Genomic DNA, 25,047 nt, shown 5'->3' with positions numbered 1-25,047 from the left:
AAGGGAGAGAGGGAAGGAGGAAGACCATATAGTAGACTCCAATTGATATTTTTTATTCAGAAATTTTGACAATTGGTCCTGAGTTGATTTTGAAATTTATTTTTATACTAGCTATATGTACAATACTTTATAACTACACAAAACTAAAAGAGAAATACTTTATAATTCATAACATAAAGAATTACAGAATTCTTTATTTCCATATAAACAATAAAAAGCTTCTTTGGGCTGATAAGCTAATATAATTATATGTATATAAATATTTATTATGCAAAGTATTGGTGTCACTTTATACACACACACACACACACACACACACACACACACACACACACATTTTTGGTGGTACTAGGACAAAACTCAGGGAACACACAAGCTAGGCAAATGGTCCACCACCCAGTAGCATCTCAGCTGTACTGAGATACCCTGACTCACAATTCATGTGCTAGAAACTTCATCCCCCAAATCACAGTTAGTGATACTGGAGGTAAATAAGATTAGGCCTCATTAGGGAGAGTCTGTCCCCGCATGGCATTAGAGGAACAAACCTTGCTGCCTATACTCTTCACTTTGAAATGTGAGCATTTTATAGGCCAGCAGATGATCAAATCAAACCTAATGCATCTACTTCACAGACAGATACACAAGCACATGTGTGCCTACATGCACACACATTAAAGAGAGGAAGGAAAGAAGGGAGGGAGGGAGGGAGGGAGGGAGGGAGGGAGGGAGGGAGGGGAAGGAAAAAGGGAAAAGTCATTGGGATTCTTCAGAAATCCCCAGAGACACTGCCCAAGTCCCTAAGATACATCAATTATTTTACAGTAACACAAAAGGCATATTGGATATTTCCCACATGACTCATTATCATTTTTAAATCCCTCTGAGAAATTATTCTACTATAGAGGGCCTAAGAATTTCTACCTACCCACACCCCAAATAAAACCACTCAAATCATTCAAAATCTTGAACACTCATGTGTACACCAACTCCATATCTATATAGTTTTAATTGGAGGTACACCTGCTGCGACTTTAGGCAACACTTTCTTGATACAGAAAAACATGTTTCTTCAAGTTTTTATTTAAAAAACAACCCAGCAGTCAGTACTTTAATGAAATAAAGTCCACAACTCTAAACAGAATATCATAAAATTTCACTTGGCACTTGTCAGACAAAATGTGAGTAGAGAAAGTGGTGCCTTAAGTAAAAAAGACTGTTGGGGTTAAACATCCTCTGTTATCAACCAGCAATCTTTGGCAAGACCAAAAAATATCTCATCAATATCTATTAGGATGAAAACAGGTCTCCAAGTACCAAAAATTTGCTATATCTCTTGTACTGGTCCAATCTTCATTACTGGAAAACTTTAACGATCAAACACTTAAGAGAAAGATCTTTTAAGATATAGCCTGTGATGAATACTTTTGAATGTTCTTTTTTAGCTGTGTCCTGTGCCTCGGTATTAAAGGAAACTCTGGTTATCATTACTCTATTAACTACTCCATCTGTTCCCTATACACATACCAGAATTTCCTGGCAAAGGAGATCAAGAAACAACTGAGATTAAAAAAATTGGTAACAGCTTTTTAAACATCCATGAGGTTTTCTGACCTAGATAGACTTTTGCAGCTGAAGACAGCCATATTAAAATAAATCATAACTTTCCAGAGATACATATACTCTTGCAAAAGTCCCATAGTTGACCATTAACATGGCAACGTGGCCTCTGGAGCTCTGTCTTTAAAGAAATTCAATCACTTCCCAGGAAGGAATGTAAATATGGTAATCTTACAAAGAATCAAAAAGAGAGCTTAAAGGGGCTTCTATTCTTGCCCTGAATTCTTTGGTCCCTGCCTGAAATGTCTACATGTCTCTTCCATATTGAAAGAGGAAAAGAACAGACCTGTTGCTCTCTTCTCAAAGAATGAGCAGCTCTCTCTCTCTCTCTCCCCCTCCCTATCTCTCTCTCTCTCCTCTCTCTCTCTCTCTCTCTCTCTCTCTCTCTCTCTCTCTCTCTCTCTCTCTCTCTCTCTCTCTCTCTCTCTCTCTCTCTCTCTCTCTCTCAAATGAGGAAAGGCAATAAGTAGCGCTGCAGTATTTTGGAAGGTTAAACTAGCCGACCACCTAGCTCATATGCCTCCCTATATGCTAGCAAAGATCAGGGCTGGAGACCCAAGACTTGCATCTTTGTCCTCATTCTACTTGTGTGAATCTGACCAAATTAATTAGCCTTCCTAAACTGTCATGTAAGATGTTAGGACTAGGTAGGTGGTCCATAGTAGTGAAAGCAAGTGAGTGGTTATTGTCCCTACATTCAAACCAAGTCTCTAGGCTTTTAAGTATGAGGTGCATGCCTTCAAAAAGTAAAGCTGCATCTTGGGGCAGATGAAGTACTCATTTCTGAAGTCCTTTACCCTAGGGATCCTCAGTCATCCAAGGCTACAGAGGGTTTTTTTTGTTGTTGTTGTTGAGTGTGTTTGTGTGTGTCTTGTATGCGCACATATATGCACATCCTACTGGGGTTTAAACTCAGTGCCAAGATTCTACACTTGAGCTTTTTTGCTCAAACTTGGTGCTCTTCTACTTGAGCTATTACCTTACTTCAGTCTTTTTTTGTGTGTGTAGTTAATTGGAGATAAAAGACTCACAAACTTTTCCACCCTGGGGTTAGAACCATGATCCTTAGTTTTCAGCCCCTGAGTAGTTAGGATTACAAGTGTGAGTCACCAGTGTGTGGCTGTCTAAGGCTATGGTTTTTGTCACTGATCTTAATTAGAATCATGTAGACATTTTTTTAAAAATTATGTTCTAGTTTCTGTGGATTCAGATTTTCAAATATATGACAGTGCCTACATTCTCATTCTCTTGATTATAAACTCTGAGACAAGGACTATTTTATTTCTTTCTCTCTCACAATGTCCAGTCATAAACTGATCGTAGGTAAAATAGTCTGTCTCCTTAACATTGTATAACTTTCCTATATATAATAGAAAACATACTAATTCCTTCCCCAAAGTCTGGACAATCCTAAGACTGTTCCTAAGACATTTTGAAAAGTTTGGCTCCAAAGACTAGTGAAATCCAAGGCACACTCCTAAGTTATCTCCTACAAAATAAAAAACAAGTTATATACTTCCAAGATAAAATGGAGTAGAAGAACCTTTCTATTCCAAAATGAGGAAAAAGGTACACTGAACAGACATATAGAGCCAAAGTCATACCAATCCCCGAAGAGTAAACATTAAATCCTGTACTACGCTGGGCCATGTGGCATTCTGATAGCCACACATTGAGAATCAAGGAACTTGGTACTAGTATAAATACCATAGATGAACAACTTCATACCTAATCATGAAAGTTTGTTCCATGCCACAATTGCAACTTCCTTTAGCCAACCCACCCAAATATGCTTCTTGGCTACCCTTCCCCACCTAATTCTAGGAAACCTGGAGATAACAATTACATAACAAGTCAACTATTCTACCCTATCATAAGCAAGTGTTATATTAAGGGAGAGGTCTATATTATAGAATACAATAATTTTAAAAGCAAGTTAAAATGTACTGAATGAAATAAATTTCTTACCTGAGCTACTGAAGTAGTTTTGATATCCTGGGTAATGAATATTGGGAGAAAAAATGCCTGTGTGTGAAGGAAACAAGTACTTTAATGATAGCCCAAAGGACTTAACTATTTATCTTTCTAACAATTAGAATATTCTTTATGACAAAGGCTAGGATCATTTCAAGTGGTTTCTTTTTTTTCCATATATTTTTTATTGTAATTAATAGGAGGGTTATATTACATTCGCCAGATGGAAGGTGCATTACTTCACATACATTGATACCCTTTCTCAAGTGATTTCTAAATAATTGTTAAACCTCCTTTTCTTTGGAGCAAGCCCTGTAGAGAAGAATGTGTGTGTGTGCATGTTAGTAGGTCATTGAGATCTAATTTATAGTCATTGGTGCTCTTTTTTCCTTCACAAGGTACTAAACTTGGGCTTTGATGCCCTTGTCAAAGGGTGTTAGGAGGGCCAAATTCCCTAGCTTGGGACTTTCCCCACTTTTGTCCCTGTAACAATGACTTTGGTAGAGCTAAATGGAGAGAGGAAAGGGCCAACCAGGACCTCCATGATGATCCTCTTCATTTGGGCACCATCAGACAGCAGCCTCTGCAGCTTGGTCATTTTCCATGATTCCTGTGTCATTTCAATTCTCAGTTTACAACACATCCTTTCACCAGTGCCAGAAAATATTTATTGTGCAGAACTTATTTTTCAGTTATTCATATATCACCTACTGTGTTATGTCAAAAAAGATTGATATATAAAAATATCTTGACAAAAAATAAGTCAGGTCTTAAAGAGGTCCAAAGGAAAATAAATGTTATAACTGTTAAGAAAATCGTCAATAAAATTAAGCCAAGAACTAACCTAAAATTATCGCAGTATTTCTGCAGAAAGCTTTAATGACCAATTAATTAGTTTTGAGACCCAAGGGGGAAAAAAAAAACCAATAGTCTCTAGAACTATTTCTTTTCCATTATCAGTACTCATTGCTAGAGTTACATCACTACATTATATTGAAAATAGTATACAATTGGAAATTTTTAATAAACACAGCTTCTGCTGCCTCCTACAAGCACACACAAGGCAAACACAGAAACAGGCCAGTGCAGGAAAGTGGGGAATCTGTGTGGGTGCAACACTGATGTAAAAATCACCCCGAAGTGAGTGCACCTGCTAATAAAGGCAACAGCGCAGTGTCAAGAAAGCTTCATAATATCATGAATAGTATATGGTTCTCAAGGATACCAGTCTTCAGCACAAGCTGTGAAAACAAATTATTTATGGTTCAAGAAAGGGTAAAATAGTCTCTGAAGATTTTCCATGAATAAAAGATGAAATATCGGAACTCACATGGTCTATAAAACAAGTGTTTGCAAAACAATTCCCTTCCAAGTCAAAACCAGTATCAAATTTTAAATTAAAGAGCTTAAAATGTGTTGATCTCTGAATAAAATGCTTTCACTGAGCATTAGTTTAAAGGGGGGGGAATGAAAAAGAAAAAGAAAAACAGTAGAAGCCCAACCTCAAGTGATAATAGTTGTGGTTTGGCCACCTATAAAAACCACTGTCTTGCTCACTGGCTTTGTACTTTTTCTTGCATATATACTAATTCATGAGATATGACAGAAAAGAAGCTTCATCTTAAACTTACATTGGTTCTCTGCATGCTTGAGAGAATTGTGGTTTTCATAGAACATCATTAGGGACTGAAGTAGTCTTAAATACAAACTTAGCATTTGTCTTAAGAAAATCTCAAATCTGACATTTGAGTTTGCATCTTCTTGTGAAAGCAATGTGAGACTGCACCAGTTTTCTTAGTATTTCTTAGTTTAAAAAAGTTGAGTAGGTAGGCGGTAGCCTTGAGCTGAAGAGCTCAGGGAGAGGGGCCAGACCCAGAGTTCAAGCCCCATGACCAACAACAACAACAAAAGATTAGGAAATTTCTATGCTGAGCCATAAGAAAACTTAGGATTACTTCTGTTTATAATAAAAATTAAGATAAACTTCTAACTTGCTGTCAAACTGAACACATGCTGTTCTGTACCTGTACATGTTTCCATGATTTTCTTCAGGGGCCCTTGAGTGTACATGAGTCCAACAAGAATCCCCGCCAGGTGCCCAGCGAAGGAAGTCCTAGGAGGAAAGCAGAGACTCTGTGAATGTATGCAACTGCTGATTCATGACATTCTGCCTTCTCATTAGCCCAGTGCATGTCAATTAGTCATGGACTGCAGGCTTTGCTCTACATCGCTTCGTTTATGCAGAGCAGTACTTAACACGGTCCAAAGAACATCTACCTTAAAAAACAAAGTCCCAGGCATAGCAGTTCTCACATTTAAAATGCAACAGCCTTCATTAATCAGAGGTAGGTTAGCTTCCCCAGAGCAGTGGAATCATTTTGTCAATACTGAATACAACATTACCACAAAATATGAATGAAATCAGTTTTCTCTGTTCAGAACAAAATCTGCAACTATCCAGCTATTGTCTATGTCCACAGTAGAGAAGACAGCTGCACTTTTATATTCCACTGACAAGGAAAGCAAAGCAACTGAGATTCCAGCAAAAGAGACTAAAAATACTCACAGGCTTCCACATTTGTTTTCATATGTCTTTCAGTCACTCAGCAAAAATAAGAAAATATTTAAACTTCAAACTTGAAAATGAATTAAGGCATTGGATTGATTTCATACTTCTTAAACCCAGCATCTAAGACTGACCCTTATTTATATTTTTTTCTTTTCTTTATTTTACTTTTTTCTTAAAGTTTTAGCAAGAACTTTAGTATATTAAGATAATGTTGGGTGAAACGGAAAAAAAGGGGGGGAAAGAAAAGGCATTTCTTGTATCTTTTGTTTCAAGTGCAAGGGTGAGAGACTAGCTCCTAAAATTTATTTTCGAATACATTTATCTAGCGAAGTGACAAGCTTTTAAGGGTCTGTGCTACTTCTGGGTTAGACATGGGCCTGAGAATATGAAGTTGACTGGCTCAACAATCTCACAGACTGCATTTGAGAAATTACTATGGGTCCCACACAGAGAATTTTTCTTCATTACCAGCTGCTTCCCACCATCTAAACGATGCCCTTACACAGACCTGCACCTTAAGCTGACCTTGTCTTGGCCCTAACTTCACCCTCCCTCTTGTAATACTTGTCACATACTTCCCAGCCTTTTCATTTCTTTCCACCCCAGCTATATTTCTAGCCTTGCGTTGATGTTTCTTGTCTGAATTATTTGGAAAAGTTCAGTGGTGGTAACAAGGCAAGCCCCATGTGACTACCTGTTGAATAAATGAAACAAACCCACTGGACTGATCTGCAGTTACTGTGCAATGCATGCCACACCCTTGTCTTCAGTATCCTAAGCATGTCACTGTCATCCTTAGAAATCCGCTGGCTTACCTACAGAATATCAAGCATGCACTCAGGCCTTCCTGCACTTGCCTTGCCAGTCTCTTACCTCCAACCTTATTTCCAGATACATTTATCTCCACACATCCAATTTGATCATGAAGCCAGACTTAATAGCAAAAGTAAAGCCCCAGTTAAGAGTTACTTCCACTACTTGCCCGAAGCCAATGCTTCTACCTTGGCTAGAGCATGCATCCAGCCACAAGCCCTTAAGAGAACTACTATTTTCATCACATATATGGATATCCATGTCATAGGACATATGTAAAATAGTTCATACTGATAATACTATATTGATAACAGATTATGATATTAATATAAGTATTGATGACACTGAAAATAAAAACATGAGACTGAACACTTAGTTTTCCATTTCCTAGGAAGAACAGTATGAACTATGCTTTTTTTAGACTCCTCTCTGAAAAAATTGTACTTATTTCTCTGTTTAACCTAAAAAATATGGTTCTACTTAGTTCTGAAAATGGGACAGAAATGGTATTTTGTAAGATACAAAGAAGAGGCTAGGGTCAGTCTTAAAAGTCATAACTTCAATTTTACTGAGAACTTAAAAATCAATGTTTTTAAAACTTTTTAATCTAACCTTCATGGTGAATAATATAGAAAGAACATAAGAAAATTTCAATTTAAAAATCCAACCTATTAAACAATTAATCTTGAATATCACTTACAGTTTAGAGTACAATATAATAAAATGAATTTCTTATCTCTCTAAATGGGTTTTCAGAAGCCTGAGTTATAATCTAATTGCCCTATTATAATTGAGTAGGGAGGCTGGAATGCCAGAGAATACACAGTATTACCCAACTTCTAGCATTTTTTTTACACAAGTTCTCTTCTGAATAAATTTAGTTGTTCTTACTTTTTAATTTAAGCTCTTATTATTTCATTTAAGGGCATTCATTTTTAAAACAGAAATAAGAGATTATGATATTATTTGATCAAAACTGATCATCGTAAAACTTACAAAAAAGTAGGAATCTTCTCCCAATGAAAAAAGAAATATGGCTGGTTTTAAGAAGCTTACTAATCTTTCTTTCCCAAACAGTACGAAACAATTTTGCAAATCACCTTTCTTCCTTCCCCATCTAAGACACCCAGCCTCCCATGTCAATTGTAGAGAGCAAGAAACTGAACCAAGAGGGTGGCTTTCTTCCAGGCACTAAGATTAGGATTCTTTATCCCTGACAAGGCTGCAGGAGACTGCAGAGACAGAGAGAAGACACATTTGAGTGCTCAGATCAATGGATGCAATCGATAATGAACTATAACAGCTTTAAAAACAGATTGACTTATAATGACCACAATTACAAATGCTTAAGGGAAGCTTTGATTCAGTGTAAGCCTGTGGCTTCATTCTGTTCTTTGTGTCCATGGAAGCATGTGTTCTAACTCTGAAGTGCAAGTAATTCATCACAAACAAGAGAATTTCACCCAAGCCCAAGTGGCTCTACATTCAACTGGAGAAACCGTCTGTTGGTCCTTAAAGTGCCAAGAAGTACCATATATGCAGATTATTTAAAGTTTATGAACCTATTACCGAAATGAGTTCATGTTCCTGCTTGCTAAAATTCAACTTTCAGTAATTCTTTCAATTAATGTTTAAGGATTTTTTTTTAAATCCTCTTTGTCTACATGTGTCCTTAAAGGTCTGTCTTGCAGCATCTTATTTTCGATGGTAAGTATAACGTATACTGCTGCTACTAATAAATGTGCTGTCCGTCAAACAGTCACTCCTCAGGAGGCACGCTGTCTTTTCTCTTAGCTCTAAAGGCTTCCGCTGTTACTTTGAACATACTCTTATTATACCACAAGCATTCTGGTTATAAACTGATTTATTTAACCCACTTGAAATTTGCTATGTTTTTTAATATGAGATTTAATGTTTCTAAAATTTTGAAACTTCAGTCATTCATTTTTGCCTTTTTTAACTCTGAACATGCAATAATTGTGCACTTCTTGACATGTATGAATATACATTTACAGAAAAACATTAAAGTAATCAAAGATTAAATAAATTAAAACCTAATCAATATTGCCGCCTAGCATCTATTAGGGAGAGTGATTGTGGAAAGGCCATTTTGGAGTAAAGCCTCCTTTTCAGAGGCTACATCTAAGGCTGAGCTAAGTGGTTACAGAAAATGTTCAAGCAGGTACTGTGACCAGAAGCTGTGACAGGGGTAAAGGCCCTCTTCTGTTGACCAGGCTGTTCTTTCAGGCATGGCTGTGAAAGTAGAAAACGCATTACTATAATCGCATGATGCGCAAACCTCATTAAGGACGCACCTTGATGGAGACACAGAGCTGGTCAACATAAGGCAAAATAGGAGACAGTTGGCTAGAGGAAAACTATCATTCTTCCCATAATTTTTTGCCTGTAAAAGCTGGAATCAGTAGGCAGGGAATAAGCCAATCAGAGGCTTTGGCAGTCAGAGATCTTAAGAAATGGTTCTGAAATTAATAGTGTGGCAACAGAATATATTAAGAATACTTGACTATTAATAACCTAAGATTTTTTTTTTGTTTGGGGAAGAGTCCTGGGACTTGAACTCTGGGGCTTAGGAGCTATCCCTGAGCTTCTTTTGCTCAAGGCTAGTGCTCTACCACTTGAGCCACAGCCACTTCTGGCTTTTTCTGAGTGGTTTATTCAAGATAAGAGTCATGAAGGCTTTCCTGCCTGGGCTGGCTTTGAACCTTGATCCTCAGATCTCAGCTTCTTGAGTGAACCACCAGCACCCAGGCTCTGCAGCAAATATTTTACTTCATTTTCTATGATCAACTATTCCTAAACTACCTGTTTTCTGCCTTGATTCCTTCCTCTATCTTTATTTCAGCATGTATGTTTGGAAAAGGGCAATTTAGTCTATACAGTCTTCACCAAGCCTCCTCTTCTATCTACTTCAGTTATTAATTATGGCACCAAGTACAGACATTAGCTTAGAGCCAACCACTAACAACTTACTATGCAGGCACAGACAAATACTATTTGTATAAAATGAGGGTCATACAAAAGGAGATGACATTGTTATTTAAAAAAAAAGAAAAACATCCAACATAACAGAGGGTATCAGCAACTTCTTGGTTTTCAATTCCATGTCTCTATATCAGAAATAGCTGAGCTGCTTCAGATATCCATTACCTCCAACAAAAACAGTCCTTGCCACTTTCAAGTTTGTAATCAGTGGGGGAAAACACAGACAAACTGATAGACAAGCACCAGTTGCAGTAAGTGTAGTAAAGCAAGTCTACTTTATTCAGACTCAGAGCTCCTTGAGTTGTCATTTAAAATAATTTGTAGGATTTGCAGTTGGCATACCCAAAAGTAGGGATAAGGACTTCAAATAGGACAAACCCTGAGAGAAGAGGAAGAATGTGGTGCTTCAAAAATATTGAGATGTTTCCCAGCAAGCAGGAGTATGGGAAATAAGGGTAGTATATGAGATGAATTTAGAAAGACAGGCAAAAGTGAGACCAGAGAAGCTTTCTGTGCCACAATAGAGAATTTGAGTTGTGCGAAGTCAGTGAATAATCTTAAATAGATTTTTAATTGTGATTTGTTTTGTTTGCAAGGGAACAGACTCAACAGAGAGAAGAATGGTCCATGTAAGCAAAAGATTGTAAGGAGCTGGTAGCAGATATTACAGCTTGGAAGAGGCTGCTGGGAACATCAGGAAGGTTCTCCATAGGATTCTGACTATCTAGAAGGATGTTAGAGAGGAATGGCTGGATTTGGATTTACCTTGGAGGCAGACAGGAAGGACATGCTGGCAGATTTAATGTTAATGCAGAAGGTGGGAGAAGAGTGAAATCTAGGCTGTTTGCATGTGAAACTAAATGGATGATGGAACCATTTTCTGAGATGGAGAAGAAATAAGAAAAAGGAAGGATGTGGGACAACACAAGAGCTCAGCTTCCATGTGGTCATTTGCAAATGCCCCTAAGGCAACTAGAGATGTCTAGTATTTAGTGGGAGGCTGGGTGGCAAGTTGAAGAAAAACGATTCAGCTTTGCTCCTATGGGAATAAGATCAAATGATTGTTTGATTCCTAGCACATGTCGTATTTTTATGTATATAACACATAACATATGACACACAAATATATATACAAGTCTAAAAACGATTTTAAAGAAAATTCATGAAATTGTAACAGATAACAGGGATAACATCTCTTTCTTTTTTAGGAACTTCTTATAGGATCATTTTAGTTAATCATATTAAGTGAAGTAAGACAGACCCAAAGGAACATAGGCTCAATAGTTTCCCTCATTTGTAATAATTAGTACACATCTAGGACTCTCCTAGCAGAGGGTTACAACAGCGCAAACCTAGATACATAAGGTCATATAGGATGAGTCTAAATGAAAGGATCTCTACGGGCACCTACCTAGTGTTTCTCGTGTAGAAGGCGAGTGATGTCTGCCAGGTTCTTCGTGAGTTTCTCGTCTATATGTACCGCCAGTCTGTCTCTTTTCTCAGTGCTATCCAGTTCTAAGCCACAAATCTGCCCTTCAGAGTTCACCGTGCTCTGTTCCTTTAGCCTTCTACTCTATCCATCGAGGCCTGACAAAACCTCATCCCTCCTGACACACTCGGTGAGGGCTTTCCCTTGGGATGTGGCAGGGGCTGCTGCTCCTGGAGCTCCTGCGGCATCCTCTGGGTTCTCTCAGTGTTCTGGAGCGTCCCTGGGAGTCAACATTGCCCTGCTACTTAATCCAGTAGCTCTCCATCCCAAAGCCCCCTTGTGACAGAGTATTTAGTGATACTCCCCACAACTTGAAATGAAACGCATAAATACCACACTTTACATCCATTCTTTAAAAAAAAAAACAGATATATACACACAATCACCACTCAGCATAATGTTATAGCTATAAAAAATAAGAAAAAACAGAACAAAACAGGATAATGTAATAGAATTAGCCTAGCACAACATTCTCAGGAGACATAAGCAGTCCTCTGTGTGTAGCAGATAGAATAAAACTGGAATAACAAACAGAGGTCCTTACAGTTGGGCTTCTGTGACTTAAACATCACATACAGGGTTCCAATGGTGACAAGATTTTATGTGAGTAAATAACGCTCCATTACACAAAAAAACCCAAAACACAATCTTCCCTCCATTTACATTTACAATTCAATTTAGATTTTCCTGGAAAAGTCACTATATTAAATCTATTCCAAATAAAACAATTCCTTCATGTTTATATGAAGAGCACAATTAGGTTTTAGGCTCACATGATCACAAACAGGTTTCCACCTATGTGGATAGCCTGCTAACAACAGACTCTGTGTGGGGGGCAAAAGGGAGAGCATGGGCACATGCACACATGCACATTGATGAGCATATATACGCAGGACCATACCTGTAGGGACTGGCCTGATAGCTGCAAGACAGCTCATACCTTGGCCTCTGTATACCAAATGCTAAAAACCACCATGAACATTTTCAAAATCCCCCCTGGGGACCAGCTACCCACTCCAATCCAAACCACTGACTGAGCAAATAAGATGCTTATTAAATGTTTGTTCCATTGATGACCTTTAATCATGAGGCCTCAAAACTCTTTCTTTTCAAAGCACTTCTCATGTGACTATACTATACATAAATTCCAAAGATTCTAAGTAAATCTACAACATATTGAACTGATATGCAGGAAAACGTCCCACCACAACTGAAATGCACATGGTAAATGCGAATATTTGAAAGAGGCCTTGATCATTTCCACATGCCCTGTGGTAGAACAAATGCAACTTGGCACGTGAAAAACGCTCTGCCATCTGTTATGACTATAGACAAAACTATTCTGGATACCACATGAATGATTATTTGCACATCACCTCCAGAAAGTAAATATAAAATGAAGAGAAGTTGGGTTGTTTATAGTCTGATTTTATCATGTGCTACTGTTATGAAGCAAATTATGAGCTCAGCCTTTTGGAGATATTTTCAGAAGCAGGACCATAACTAGCAAGTCCACAGCCCCATGTGGGATGGCAGAAAGAGACTGAACTGCTTGATTTCCATTAATTGGAGCTAATCACAGGGATACACAAAGAAGAAGAAAAAAGAGAGTCAATGTTGGAACTGACTTCTATATTCGTCCTCATACATCCATAACATGAATGAATGGGATGTCTTTTCCAAGGCAGAGAACTTAATCTGCTAGCTTCCAAGTCTAGCTGCTTATACAAATCCCACAAATATGTTATAAAGTTTGGATGCTCACTCCTAGCAGTTATGCAAAATTGCCCTGTCATAGGACCCTAATATTGTTTTATTATTTTTTGGTAGTGTTTTAATTCTTATGGTGAACACAACTGACCTTAACTGAAAATTCTAATTCTAATGGTGATATATCCACTACTATATTAGATCACTAATATATAATATTTTAATAGTAGGCAAGTCTCCATTTCTCAGGGAAATGACATCTGTATTCCTTCTTGGTAAGTTGGTCTTATGTACATATTGTAATATACTTACATGAGTAAGTACAGCTTTATAAATGCATGTAAGGCATCTGAACTTATTTCAAAAGATTTACAAGTTCTTTTATAAATCTGATAATTTAACTTAGTATGCTTACATGGACAAAAACATCACATGACAATGATGACAACGAAGATTTAAAGTGATCCCTAAGTCTCTAGATTCAATACAAAGATTGGGAAACAAAACTGAAACATGAAGTTCAGCTTCAGCAAAAGCAAATTCTGCCTACAATTAAATACCGTATAAATTAAACTTCTGACTATGAAAAATAGAAATATTCTACCTACTATGACTCAGGGATATGAATACCATAAATACTATAGTTTTCTTCTGTATCTATGTTATTGGTTTTATCTATAAGGCACAGTTAATATGAAACAAAATAAAAGTACCCTCAACCACAAAAGTTTGAAAATTTCTGATTACAGTTGAATATTGCTTCCGTGAATATGTGGAATAAAAGAGACCCTAGGGAAGCCACAGACCCGTGTGGCTTCATCTCAGAGTAGTGTCATCATCAAAGAAAAATAGTCTTACTTCCAATGGAGGTCAAAAAAGGCCAAACAGTTCCTCATCTCCTTGGTAACGAGAGCACAGGCAGATGACCTATTGACTAAGATAGCTATTTTAGTGATGAGAGTCCAACAAAGTAGTAGCTAATGGCAACAAGTACACAGCTAGATGTGTTTTCCAGCCTGGTTCTTCAGTATATACAACAATTTAAAAAAAAAAAAAACCTTTTTATAATTAAGTTTGTCGGAATGGATGCCAAGGGCATCCACTGAAGTCTAGTTCCACAACGACTACCCTGCTACAGTCAGCTTTATCTCTAAGTGGAGAGAGCTCCTCTTAGCATGAAGCTGCGGTAAACAGACTTCCAGATAGCTCCTGGGGATCCCTTACACTCGTGTCTTTCATTAACCCTCCCCTCTGACATGAGTGGGAGCTATGAATATAACATATCACTACTGTGATTACATTACAGAAGATTATGATTCTACCTCACTGGCCTCTGAATTACATGACATCACCTTCCCGAAGTTCCTGATACTGTAATGGGTAACACAAGAAACTATCGTTGCATGCCAATGGTTTCTCTTTGCTTTAATCAAGTTTGCTTGGGTTCTTTAAATTGTAACCTCCCTTGGACAAAATGACAACAAGGTGATAGAAGCATTATAAAATTGTAAACAAGTTTCAAAGTCTCAAAAAGAATTACGTTATACAATGTACTTAGGTTCTACTATGGGCTAAGACTAAGATGGAAAAAATGATTCCATGATTCTAATGAGTCCAAAAAATGTTTTTACAGTAAAGAAACATTAACCCAAATAACCAAGTTGCTGTATTAATTTCCATAATCCATATTAGACACAAATTCTTGTCTCACATGAAAGGTATAATAAAAATTAATTTTCAAGAATTCAGAGAAAATACTAAGAAAAATATCCTCTGTACTATTTGACACATTGTAAGTATTTAAAAATGTGAGCCCAAATCCAAATATCTCTGGCTGGAGGCATGGCTCTGCGGTAGAACACCTGTCTAGTAAGTACAAGGCCCTGAAATTAAAACCTCACTTCCACTAAACAAATAAATAAATCAAAAACTCTCTTTTAAGAACACCAACAATCATCTTGATTTTCCTTTTCCCTTCCCTATTTCAAATAAACAAATAAACGTATATACAATATACCGGGTACTAAGAGGGTAGGGGATGGAAACTGGGAGAAAAACATGGGACGGGATATCAATGTTCAGAAGTAATGTACTCACTACCTGACGAATGTAACTGTAACCCCTCTATACGTCACCCTGACAATAAAATAAAATAAAAAAAGAACAACAAAAGCATTCTTTTTAAAAATACTCATTAGCTGTCTATTTTTTTTTAAAAAAAAAGCTCTTTAAAATTAAAATGTTTCTTATTTGGTGAGTTGTTACCCAACACTTTCATGGGAATTACAAGACATACATAGTTCCACGGTTGATAAGTCCTGCCTGGCGTGAATTTTTTTTATCAATCATTCTACTCGTGCCCACAGTGGACAATGCAGGGACCATGAAGTAGCAGAAGCCTTCCTTCACAAGCCAGACAATACCTTCAGCCTTTTCTCTGTGATATTTCAACCTTCTCAGCAAGCCCATGAAATGGGCACTAGTATTTGTGCCCTTTTATAGATGAGAAACTGACACTTTTAGAAACTAGTAGAGCCAAGGACCCACGGTGATAAGGTCAAGAGCCAAGAGTGGAGCTCAATACAGGTGTCTAAAAGAAGAGAATTCAGTGAGTAAACCCACTGTCCCAGATGGAACACCTTCTGCTAACTTGGCTCAGTTTTTCTGGTTGGGGAAATGTACAATTCAGATTTATCATCTGTAATAAAGAACATGGGAACAACGAAATGTTTGCCTAGAAGCCACAAAATTGCTGGTGTTAACACAAATCTAACAATATAATGATCATAATTTGATCTACAAACTTTAATTAAGCTACCACTAATCTATTCTGATTTCTAACCTCACAAAGGTCCGCACAAAATTTCCAATAATACAATATGTTCCCATGATTTTCACTCCATCTACAGCAGGTGGTTTTGATCTCCTTTTTCTCAGTCCCTTCATTGCCTTTCCCATTTTTTAATCTTTGTTTGACTGCTGATCCTTAGTTGAGAAATCCCAGTTGAAATTAACATGCAAAAATTTATAAAATTCCATCAGAAAGGGATACAGGCCAACAATCAAAGCAAAGACCTCTGAGATGTGTAGCACATAAAGAATACCCTCATTAACTGGGCAGCTCCTTTACCCAGATGGATGGCACCAGTTCTATGAATGCTATCACACTGAATAAGCAGTGGAAGTAGGTTCTACAGAACCAACCATTACACACAATGTGTTGTTAAACAGTATATAATCAGCATGTTCAAGACACTTGATAGCAATCATATTCAGTGGAAGCAGAGAAGCATTAGAGTGGAATTTATGAATTTTAAGTGAACTTTTCTTAGGGATAATCTTTAAAATGCTGGTTGCAAAGCAAAAAGTTTGAAACTTAACATTCCAAGATCAGTGATTTCTCTAACTACAACCCTCTCTGTGACTATAATTTTAGTCATTTCCAATACCTACAAATAAACCTGAACTCTTTTGTCATGAAAGTCATTTAATTCCTTACTCAGAGACCCCCAGATTAGAGAGCTGCTAACATCAAACAGGATGAATCCCATCACTTTGAATGTCTGATTGAGGAAAATAATACCAAATCATGATAGTAACTGCCTTCAGGAAGTCTTTTGGGCAGGAGAAAGACAGGTAGACAGTGCTATGAGTCTTTTCTCAAAACGTAAGTTTTTTTTTGTCTCACCTTAAAAAAAGAAGAGGGACAGGAAGAGTATGAAAACAATGAAAATCATGAATATCAAGTCAATGAGAAATGTGGCTACGACAGCCTGTGATCCTTTCTCTTTACTAGCATCTTGACAAAAGGAGGAGGTATTAATTGTCCAGTGAGGCTCACCTCGGGGCTAGATAGGCAAATACTGAAGAGCTACCTTCCAAGTCTACTCTGCCCTTACCCTCACTTGTGAGTTATTGGCACTCTAGGAAATTCTTCCAGGGGGAAATGTCAGAACACTGGTAACAGCAATTTCCATTGACACTGTACTATTACTTAAAAGATGAATCAGAGTGACCATTTTAATTCATAGTGTCTGTTTATTTAATACAAAAGAGCATTGCAAGTCTATAAAGGCATTTTTCTGCTGCCTTCATAGTACTGAATTATTTAAAAGTCATTTGAAATGTACACACACACACACACACACACACACACACACCTACGTAACAGCTTTTAAAATACTGTTTGACAACAGCATTTTCGACATAGATAAAAAAAAAAATGTGTTGGAAAAGTTGAGTTTGTACATACCCTTTCATTAGCAAGTCCTGAAGTATTTTTACCCACTGGTGTATCACACACAAAAACTGCTGAAGACAAATTGGAGGAAATATAACCCACTGTTCAGAGTTCAAATTATTTGGTATTTCTCACCCAGTGAATTTATACATTTTCTTAATAAGATTAACTGATTTGTTTAAACACACACACACACACACACACACACACACACACACACACACACACACAACACTATGGTAACAGTTACACTGGAAAATCCCTTCTCAAAAGTTACAGGATCATCCAGACACTGGTGGTTCATGCCTGTAATACTAACTACCCAGAGAGCTCAAGTCTGAGGATCACAATTCAAAGCCAGCCTGAGCAAGAAAGTCCATGAGACTTTTATCCCAGTTGATTATTAAAAACAAAGAAGCCCAACGTAGAACTGAAGCTTAAGAGATAGAATGCTAGCCTTGAACAAGTTTGAGTAATCTCTCATTTTATTAAACCCTTGAAATATATCTTAGAATCAAAGAACATGAGTAATAATTATTGAAGATATGTATATATATTTCTAGAAATAGCATGTTATTTGTCCTGAGTTTTACAAATTATAACATTAAAATGCTTCCCTCTTAGTTCAGATAGGCATAATGTCCATTTAAACAAGGACAACTTAGGGGCCGGGAGTTTGGCCTAGTGGTTAAAGTGCTTGCCTAGCATGCATGAAGACCCGGGTTTGATTCCTCGGTACCACATATAGAAAAAAAAGCCGGAAGTGGTGCTGAGGCTCAAGTGGTAGAGCTCTAGCCTTGAGAAAGTCCAAGGACAGTGCTCACGCCCTGAGCTCAAGCCCAGGAATGGCAAAAAAAAAAAAAAAAAAAACAAGGACAACTTTGAATCATATTGTTTTCTCTCTCCTATAGGTAATAAGAAACCTGAGTTTAAATGGAAGAACATTTAGGCAGTCAACAGCCTGATCACAGCTGGTTGTACAAAATAATTGATGTTCTAGTGATTTCAATTCATAGCACCCACTGACTTCATTTTTACATAATTTGAACCAAATCTGAGTATAAGTGGCAAACAGTCCTCTTGCCTACTTAATTCCCACGGCTTTTAGCTACCATCACTTAAAATTGCAGAAAAGGGGGAAATTAGCAAATATAAAGAACTTTCTATCTTAAAACATTCCTCCTAAGCAGGGCACCAGTGGCTCTAGCCTATAATCCTAGCTAGTCTGAAGGCTGAGATCTGAGGATCATGGTTCAAAGCCAGCCCAGGCAGGAGAGACCATGAGATTCCAATAAAATACTCAGAAAAAGCCAGAATGGCACTGTGACTCAAGTGGTAAAGAGCAAGCCTTGAGTACAAAGCAGCTCAGAGACAGCGCCCAGGCCCTTGTGTTCAGGCTCAGGACAGGTAAAACAAAACAAAACAAAAAGTTCCTGCTCATATACAAATAAAAGAATTTAGTAAATGCATCAGAAATCTCAAGAGATGTGATTTATCATCTTATTAGGTGAGAGTGAATATGTCATTTATAACATTTATATCTAATAATTTCTCCTGAAAAAATTACAAATAGGTCCAAGTGTATATTCTATGTCTCTAGAAGGAAATAAAGGGGCTACATGGTCCTCATTGTTTTTTAATGAAAAAAAATCGGTTAAAAGAAATTAAGTAAAAATAACTGCTGTATTTATAATTAACTTCTCAAATTAAAAAAAAACCATTCTGAAAATTATTATAAAAGGCTCTTCAATTCAATTAGCTGTACTTACTGATATTATCTACTAGTCAGGGACATATAATTTTTCTTTAGTTTTTGTAAATTAGTTTTTTAAAAGTAAGCTCTAGTCTTCATTATCTAAGACATCAAACACAGTACACTTAAGCATTGCACCTCTTTCCAGGTCACTAGAACTAATCATTAACAAGCCTAGTTAGTTAAGTACAGATTAAGTAAGTGTTATTGTCCATACACCACTATTATATCACAGCATGATGGCCAATTAGTTTCAACCTGGGTAGTAAACCTTCTTCCATGTTCCGCTAGAAAAACAGCTGCTTCCTCACTTCTACCTACTGCTTTACTCTGTTATTCTAGAGGGTCCAACACTACCTATGTTCAGGTTGATATAGAAATTTCTCATGTGTATTTCTACCTCTGTTTATGATGTGTATATTTTTAATGGATCCACAGCAGGCCTGTCCAATTACAGAACACTATATGCATTTGTGTACCTAATTTAAAACTGCCCTAGAAATAATGCTACTGGTTGACTGGACATTTGCTTCTAAACCACATAAAGGCAAATAAGAATAATATTCACATGAAGATATTCAGGAATAGCATTTTATAACTCTTCACTCAAGAAAAATAAAAAAAAAAAAACCTGCCATAGTCTACTGAAGACTGAACTGTATTAAAGTTGAAGCTCAATGCCTAAAGGCAAGGTATCAGGAGATGAGGCCAGGACTGGTATCCTCATGATAGACATATATAGAATGAGATTGGCCTTGTATATGAAAGTCCTCACTTCCTCCTTGCCAGCCTGATGTATTATATGTTATTCGTCAGCTATTGCTGAAAACAAACTTATAGAAAGCAAGATGATAACACAGAGAACCAGGAAACCCTTCTCATCTTTAACCGTGTTTGATAACCCCACTCTAGAAATTATTCAATCTGGGGCCAAGACTTGTAAATAAGACTGGCAAATATATTCACTTGTGTACTCAATGATTTGTTAGTAATTGTAGATAAAACCAGTGAATTACCAAATTGAGGAGCCACTACAAATATCAGCAAAAAGTCATGAAGACTGACACTTTTGAAATCTAGGTTTATGTTAAATGAAAAAGTATAAAATATTATTGTAAGTCATAATAGGCATAAGTGATGTAGTATAATGTTAATGGTCTTTTTGCCAGGCAAAAAACTATAAACAATTTGTTTTTGTAAGCATATAGATATATACTTGCTCTATTAGAAGGAATGAAATAAGGTTACCCTCTCATCTGGCCACTGCTTCCTTTTTGGTTAGTTGGTTAATCAAATCAATTTTAAAATGAATTATTATAGTAAATCTTTTAAGAAAAAAAAGCAACTAAAAAGAACTCAGTAGTCAGTACTGAGATCTGTCAAGTACTCTTAACAGTACCTCACCTACATTCTCTACATTCCTTGTCAAGTGCTCAGGGGATGGGTAGATAGATGCATTGGCCTTGAGGTTCAGGACAGGACTGGTTCCATCTCCAGAGCCAGGAAGGTGACACTATCACCATTGGTTCTCGAAGAATTCCAACTATAGTGAGATAGAATCTCTTTCTTCCAATGTTTTTTATTCTCATCTTATAAAATCTAACTCAAGGGAATCATTGTTTTGGGTTAAGTACTGCTCTCACCTTGAGTTCTGTTCAAATATAAGCCCTCCTGGGAGGCAGAGCAAATTAACTTACTCTTTCATCTGACTCAAATAGCTTTCCTTTACAGGAACATGCAATAAGGAAAGGGCAGAAATACATAAACAGAGATCCAAGGAATGCAGAAGAAAAATGTCTCCAGCTTCACAAGTCTGTTCAAGGCAGTCTTGGAATGTTGGTTTAAACTGAACTCTTAACAGGTTGTAAAAATACATTTCCAAGAAATAAACCAGAGACTGATGGTTATCATTCTACATACATCTATGACCCAAGCTTATTAGCAAAAATGCAATAGTCCTAGAAATACAAAGGCAAAAAATGGGCCCCTATGACATGAAAATGATACTTCAGAAAGTGCTCTTTCTGACAAGAAATACATGTGTGCATATTCATCATGTACAGGATAACGTGCTAAAACAGACAGGAATGGCACCATTGGTATAACTGGTATAAATTGGTATAACTTCTTGAAAAACAGCTTAACCCAGTCATCTTTGAAAAGCCTGAATCAGACAGCAGCCATGTCTCCTTCCCATGAGCTGCTGTGTACAATAAATAAAATGCCTCCTGAAGCTCTCATCCCCCAGACTGCTTGTTAAAGGGCTTTTCTCCTAAGCATGTCTGATTCAAATATCACTGGCTATGCACACTTATCATGTGCTTACTTGTTTGCAAACACTCCCAATGTATATTTTGACCCATAATTCATTTGTTTATTTTTCCATTGCGGTACTGAAATGCTTTTACATTTGTAAAGCATTTACGTTTAGAAATCAATGGTACATTTGTATTTGGGAAAATGTGTGAACTTTTATGCTTCATTTTCTCCTTTGTCTAGTAACTCATCTCACATTTCCAAAGGGTTTTATTAATAACTTTGTTTATAACTGAACAACTGCTATTAGCCTTTCTGGTTTAGGTGAAGTCTAAATCCATCAGCACACATTTCCATATACAGCCAACTACTGTGAACGCTGGCACAGACATTAGTATGTCTCACGAACAAACAGTACTTGTTCTCACAAAAGATAACTGCTTAGTTGAAATCTGTGATCATGGTCTGTTCTTCTCATTGCCACCAAAGTCATGGCAACCAAATTCTACCACTGAAAATAATAAATAGATGCTGATTCTGTGCATATATTTAAATCTGGTTTAAGTGATTAGTACCTGCTTTAAAAAAGCATTTCTAGGGCCGGGAGTATGGCCTAATGGTAGAGTATTTGCCTAGTACGCATGATGTCCTGGGTTTGATTCCACAAACACAGAAAAAGCCAAAAGTGGTGTTGTAGTCAAATGGTAGAGCACTAGCCTTAAGAAAGCTCAGGGGCCAGTGAATTCCCTTCTTGAATAATTGTTTGTTAAACACGTCATTTGAAATATGATGTAAAAATCATTGTTAATAGATTATTTAATTAAAAAAGTGAAACAAAAAAAATTTTTTAATCTAATGTTTTAAGGAAAAAAAAAAAAAGAAGAAGAAGAAAGCTCAGGGACAGTGCCCAGTCCCTGAGTTCAAGCCCTAGGACTGGCAAAAAAAGAAAAAAGAAAAAGAAAAAAAAAACAAAAACAAAAACATTTGTAGAGTTGGAAATGACTCACATTTATTTGAGGGGTGGCAAACAGGAAGATCTGGGAAAGCCCAAGCAAAGTATTAGTGAGACTTCCATTTCAACCAACAAGCCAGGTATGGTGGAGGGCATTATAACTAACTTTCCTACCCAGGTTTCCTTCAATGTCAATCCTCAGATCTCAGCCTCCAGAGTAGCTAGAATTATAGGTGTAAGCCACCAGACGTCTGATCCCTTACTGTACTCTTCAGACTATTCCACATATTCATATGCAGAGTTCCCACAAGTGAGAACTTGAGTTTACTGACCAAAAAGGCTTGTCACAGGAGGCATGGGAGGAAAAAGACGTATATGGAGGAATAAGGCCTCTTTTATCCCAGGATTCATAATTGATTCTTTGCTATTTCATAAACTTGTCGTGTTTCCTGACATTTGTTCTCTAAGCTCCCATTGCAGAGTAGTCTGCCTCATCATCTGCCTTATTGTTTCCAACAACCAAATACATGACTTCCTCAGCAAATCCTTCTAGTTTCTAAACTACATGTTCAGTTAAATGTTCTTTTGTTGTTTTACTTCTACTAAACTAAAATTCCTGCCTTATATTTTTTTCTGTATTTGTTTTGCCAAATTTGGCTTTTCTTATGGAAGGGGGAATAGTGTATTGGTTTAAGTCAATTTTTAACATGGACCTCCAAAAATACAGGTCCCAACAGGGAATATTTATATTTCCTCTACTCAGAATTTAATTTAAAATTGTTCAAGATTACTGCCTCCTTATGTTTGAGTAAGATATTGATTTCTAAAACAAGAGACTATTGGTGCCTCTTAAAAGTAAAAGAAGGAAGTAAAATTAAAATACCTGACAGAAATCTCAGGGAATTCAGCAAGAGATTTCAAGCTACAAACCACTATGGACATAGTAAGCCTTTCCTCTAACTACAAAGATTTACTAAATGCCTACTATGTGTCAGGTGCATGTTTGATATATAAATGTGAATAAGCAATAGTCTCTAACCTCCAGAAGTTTACAGCCCAAAAGTAAAATATCTGGATAAATCATCAGGGAACAAGTGCTTAGAGCAAGGGAATCTATAGACACTAGGAACAAACACAGTCATTAACTCTGATGGAGAAAGCAGGGAAATCAGCACTAAATAGGATTTGCTTTGGGTTTTAAATTCAGAAAGGGTAAGAAACAATCAACATGCTGGAGAGAGGGAGAGAGACAAAATACATAGGCAGAGAACCAGATATAAGCTCATCTGAAAATGACCTCCATCACCTTCCATTCATCTGTGGTACTGTGGTAGGGTGAAGAGTGGCTTTCCCAGATACTCACATCGTAATCTTGGATATGGAGAGGACTTACCAATGTAACTAAACACATATCAATTTCTTGATATAGGGACATTATTTTGAATTATCAGAGTAACTCCAAAAATTAAACACAAGTGTTCTTGCAAGACACAGTCAGAGGGATATTTGGCATAAATAGAAGAAAAAGCAATCATCTAACCTTGGAGGCAGAGATTGGAGTGATACAGCACAAGCCAAAGAATGCCAGCCACTACCAAGAACTGGAAAAGACAAGGAACAAAGGCTCCACTAAAGCCTTTGGTGGGAACACTGCTTAATTTCAGATTTTCTGCTTTCAGTATGGCACAAGAAAAAAAAAAAAAAACTAAGCCGGGTGCAGTGGCTCACACCTGTAATCCTAGCTACTCAGAAGGCTGAGATCTGAGGATCAAGCTTCAAAGCCAGTCCAGCACAAAAGGACCTGAGACTCTTATCTCCAACTAGCCTCTAGAAAATGGGAAGTGGGGCTTGGCTCAAAGGATAGGGCAGCAGCCAGGCTGACTTCAAGCCCCATGACCCACGAAAAGTAAGAAAAAGAATATGGTCAGTAAAGTTCCAACATCCTCACTTCTGCCTAACAAATCGTATTCTCTTAGCAATCTCAAGTTACAGATTAAGGAAAAGATCTATCTCTTAATTCCTTTCTCTATAGCTCCATTCTTTGTCTTTCCCATAGCCATCTTGAGAATGCTGACAAGAGAATGTCGGAAAGCCATGAAGCATTAGGCTCCCTCACTTGCCTGGGCCCCTTCAGATCTGTGGGAGGGGGTCATAGCAATGTGTTCACATGGTCATAAAACTCCTTTAAAATTGTTCTTGCCATACTAACTTCTTTGCCACACTTCCTCCTATGTTAGGTGGCACAGAAATCTTGGTGAATACATTTAATTTGTCAGGATACCTTTAGTTCGTGGTAAGTTTATTTATATAAACTACATGAATGTAGTTTTGGACTGTGTGTGTGTGTGGGGGGGGTATTTCTGTAGCTATATCACTGCTAGTTACTGCAATACAGAAGTACTGGTCCTCACCAGCACCATGTACTTCACACTGATTTTAACAGGAGGCACAGAGCACATTTGAATGCCCCAGGACAGCCAGGACTGACAGCCAGGAGCCACAGACCTGAGAAATTGTTTCCAAATCATATCAAAAGCTATAAATAAGTAATCAACTAAATTTGAATTGCTGGTAATGCAATTAATACACAAAATGGAATCCATGAACATCAGTAAAGCACTTAAAGGACTTGCTAATTCAGCACAAGATACTGAAGAAAACAGAACCA

The 25,047-nt window shown here is 37.2% G+C and overlaps 1 protein-coding gene across 4 annotated transcripts in view; it reads right to left on the bottom strand.

Moving 5' to 3' along the window:
• Positions 1-25,047, bottom strand: part of Rhbdd1 (rhomboid domain containing 1) — a 102,538-nt gene that overhangs the window by 46,897 nt on the left and 30,594 nt on the right. For all 4 annotated transcript variants that reach the window (XM_090354924.1, XM_090354922.1, XM_090354925.1 and 1 more), the window contains 2 exons: positions 5,619-5,707; positions 3,589-3,645 (listed from right to left, as the gene is read on the bottom strand). In XM_090354924.1, coding sequence (XP_090211050.1) covers positions 3,589-3,645; positions 5,619-5,707 — 146 coding nt within the window. The remainder of the gene's footprint in view (positions 1-3,588; positions 3,646-5,618; positions 5,708-25,047) is intronic.

This window comes from Megascapheus bottae, chromosome 21 (genome assembly GCF_031878675.1).
Source record: "Megascapheus bottae isolate mThoBot1 chromosome 21, mThoBot2.hap1, whole genome shotgun sequence".
Classification (NCBI taxonomy): domain Eukaryota; kingdom Metazoa; phylum Chordata; class Mammalia; order Rodentia; family Geomyidae; genus Megascapheus; species Megascapheus bottae.
This window is presented reverse-complemented; position numbering and strand designations above follow the sequence as displayed.